Here is a 3241-nt window from a genome sequence, read left to right as displayed (position 1 = left end):
CACCTCTCCCTTTCTGGTCGAGAAACTTGCCAAAAAAAACAAAATATGAAATAATAATTGTACTTGTCTTTTCAATCACATTGTAGAGCGTCTTCTATGATTTGGATTGTCGCTTCCTCTAAGATGTTTGAGGTCACACATGTGGTCCTAATGCTGTCTATAAATTTCTAAACACTCAAGCAAGAAATTAAAGCATCAATAATAACTTTTCATAATCATTATTAGTCACGAGCCAAAATGGTGTCCCCACTTCTCTTAATTCTATTCCTAACTCTTCCTTTCTTATTGTTTTTCTTCTTCTTTCAAAAACAAAAGAACAAAGCCTTTCCACCAGGTCCTAAAGCCCTTCCAATAATTGGAAACCTTCACCAATTGCATTTTCCTACCCTTCATATTCAACTATGGAAGCTCTCAAAATTATATGGTCCTTCGTTCTCAATCAAACTAGGTTTAAGGCCATGTCTTGTTGTATCCAATTCCAAAATGGCCCAAGAAGTGTTGAAAACTCATGACATTGAATTTTGTGGAAGGCCTTCTTTTCTTGCCCAAAAGAAAATTTCCTACAATAGGATTGAAATTGCATTTTCAGCATACAATGATTCTTGGAAAGCAATCAAGAAAATTTGTATTACCCATTTCCTTAATTCAAGTAGTGTCTCCAAATTCTCCTCTATACGCCAATTTGAAGTGAATCAAATGATCAAGGAGATATCAATTCAAGCTTCTTCTAAAAGTGTGACAAATTTGAATGATGCAATTTTGTCACTTACCAACACTATAATTTCTAGAATTGCTTTTGGAAGAAGCTATAAAGATGATAAAGGAATTATTGTTGCTAAGAGGTTACTTGGTTTGCTTAATGAATCTCAAGCTTTGTTAGGAGCATTCTTTGTTTCTGATTATGTTCCATTCATGGGGTGGATTGATAAACTTAGAGGTATGCATTCTCTTCTTGAAAGAAGTTATCAGAAATTTGATGAATTCTTGCAAGAAATTGTCAACCAACACCTTGATCCAAAGAGACAAAAATCTGATGATGAAGAAGAAGAAGATAATGTCATTGATGTCTTATTGAAGCTGAAGAATGATAAGGAGCAGTCATTTCCATCTGATCTCACTTATGATCACATCAAAGCTGTGCTAGTGGTATGTAATGTTATTTTACACTTTTTTTTTTTATTTACGTACTCTATCTTTTCGGTGTTTATTTGGGCGTCATTATTTTGATAAAAAAAACTATTTTTAAATAAAAAAAGATTTTTTTATTTTTTAGCATGTTTGGTAAATTTTTAATAGTAAAAGTAAAATTACTAGAAAAATAAAAAAAATCTTTTTTTAGAAGCTATAATTTACATCTTTTTTTAAAAGATTTTTTTTTCTTAAAGAAAATATGTTTTTCATGTAATAAATAAACAAAAAAATACTTTTATGTTGTTATACCCAAACATAATTGAGAGATAAAAAGATCTTTTTGAATGACATACATATCGAAACATAAAATTACTTTAACTTTTTCATAAAATCTTTTAAAAAAAAGATAATTCAAAAAAATTTTTTCTTATAAACTCACCCAAACAATCTGAAATTTGATTTGAAAATCTATGAAAATATTATTTGGTATCAAATTTTCCGTGAGATTATTTATAAAGCAATAAAACTACTAATCACTTATAATCATATCTTAGATTGTTTCAATTTGAGTATTGTATTTAATTTATCTAGTATACTAATTTAGGATAAAATTCTCTTTCTCTTTTTCAAATTTTTTAAAATTATTTTTAATATTTAATTTGATTTAATTAAAATTTATAAAAATATTAAAGACAAACAATATTTTTATCATTTTTTTTATTATTAAGTACACATGTAAAATTCATCTATTAATATTGTGAAATTTAGATTCCATCTAATAAGATATGTTTATTAATTTAGTGTATGAAACAAAAAGTAAATATCTAAAATATTTTTTCAAAGTACGTCGGTGAACACTCACATGTAATTATTTTCATGTGAAGTTTATAACTAAGAGAAGAATGTTAGAGGGCTAGCATATTTTATAATTTGTAGCCATTAATTAACCATCATAAATGTTTTTATTAATGATATTAAATTACATCTAATGATGTAGGATTATTCATTTTTCTTTTGACAGTTAAGTACTGACAAAATTTTAATAATAAAAATATTAGCCTCCTAAACTTTCTCTAATTTTAAAAATTATTAAATAATAATTTAATTAAATTTATTAAATTATCTAATTGATTTTTAAATATCAATTTCACATTACTATAGGTTTATCTCATGATTTAATTAAGAATGGGCCACAATTAGAAGCTATAGGTTGGCTAATGTATGTCGCCACATTTATATCACTTAGGTTCAATAATTGAATATATCATAATTTATGTATATTATCAATAATGAAGTAAACGACAAGAAAATATCATTTTTTTATATTTAATTATTTATTATCGACCAATTATTTTTTTTTTTTGAAGGACATACTTATTGGAGGGACATATTCAAGTGCTGCCACATCAACTTGGGCCATGGCCAATCTAATGAAGAACTCTAAAGCAATGATGAAAGTTCAAGAAGAAGTTAGAAACTTCTTTGGAAGCAAAGGCTTTGTTGATGAAGATGAAATAAGAAATAATAATAATGTTCTACCTTATCTTAAGGCAGTGATAAAAGAGACACTTAGATTAGTGCCACCATTACCACTATTATTAACAAGAGAAACAAATGAAGCATGCAAAATAGGAGAATATGAAATTGAAGCCAAGACATTAGTGTATGTTAATGCATGGGCAATTCAAAGGGATCCTGAAATTTGGAAAGACCCAGAAGAGTTTTATCCTGAGAGATTCTTGAAAAGTTCAATTGATTTTAAGGGTCAAGATTTTGAGCTGATTCCATTTGGTTCTGGAAGGAGAATTTGCCCTGGATTGAATATGGGAGTTGCAACGGTGGAGATTATTGTTGCTAATCTTCTTTTTTGGTTTGATTGGGAGATTCCAATTGGGATGGAAGACTTGGATAATAATGAAGTCAAACCAGGGATTGTTCATAGCAAAAAGAATCCTCTTTATCTTAGGGCCAAGAATTATTATCATATGGGAGTAATTAATGAATGAATGAATGGTAGCTATATATAATTGGGTCATAAAATAAATGTAATTTGGTAGGAACGTCTTTAGTTAAATTTCAGCCTACTATAATATTGAAATAATTTAAGTAA

The 3241-nt window shown here is 27.8% G+C and overlaps 1 protein-coding gene across 1 annotated transcript; it reads left to right on the top strand.

Annotated features, from left to right (window-relative positions):
• Positions 1–213: 213 nt before the first annotated feature.
• Positions 214–3241, top strand: LOC107475476 (6,7,8-trihydroxycoumarin synthase-like). The gene is made up of 2 exons (XM_016095118.3): positions 214–1146; positions 2499–3241. Exons 1-2 carry the CDS (start codon positions 238–240, stop codon positions 3135–3137), a joined length of 1548 nt encoding a protein of 515 aa, XP_015950604.1. The 5' UTR covers positions 214–237; the 3' UTR covers positions 3138–3241.

The sequence above is a fragment of the Arachis duranensis genome, chromosome 2, assembly GCF_000817695.3.
Source record: "Arachis duranensis cultivar V14167 chromosome 2, aradu.V14167.gnm2.J7QH, whole genome shotgun sequence".
NCBI classification, from domain to species: Eukaryota; Viridiplantae; Streptophyta; class Magnoliopsida; order Fabales; family Fabaceae; genus Arachis; species Arachis duranensis.
Note: the sequence above shows the minus strand (reverse complement) of the source record. Positions and strands in the feature narration are given on the sequence as shown.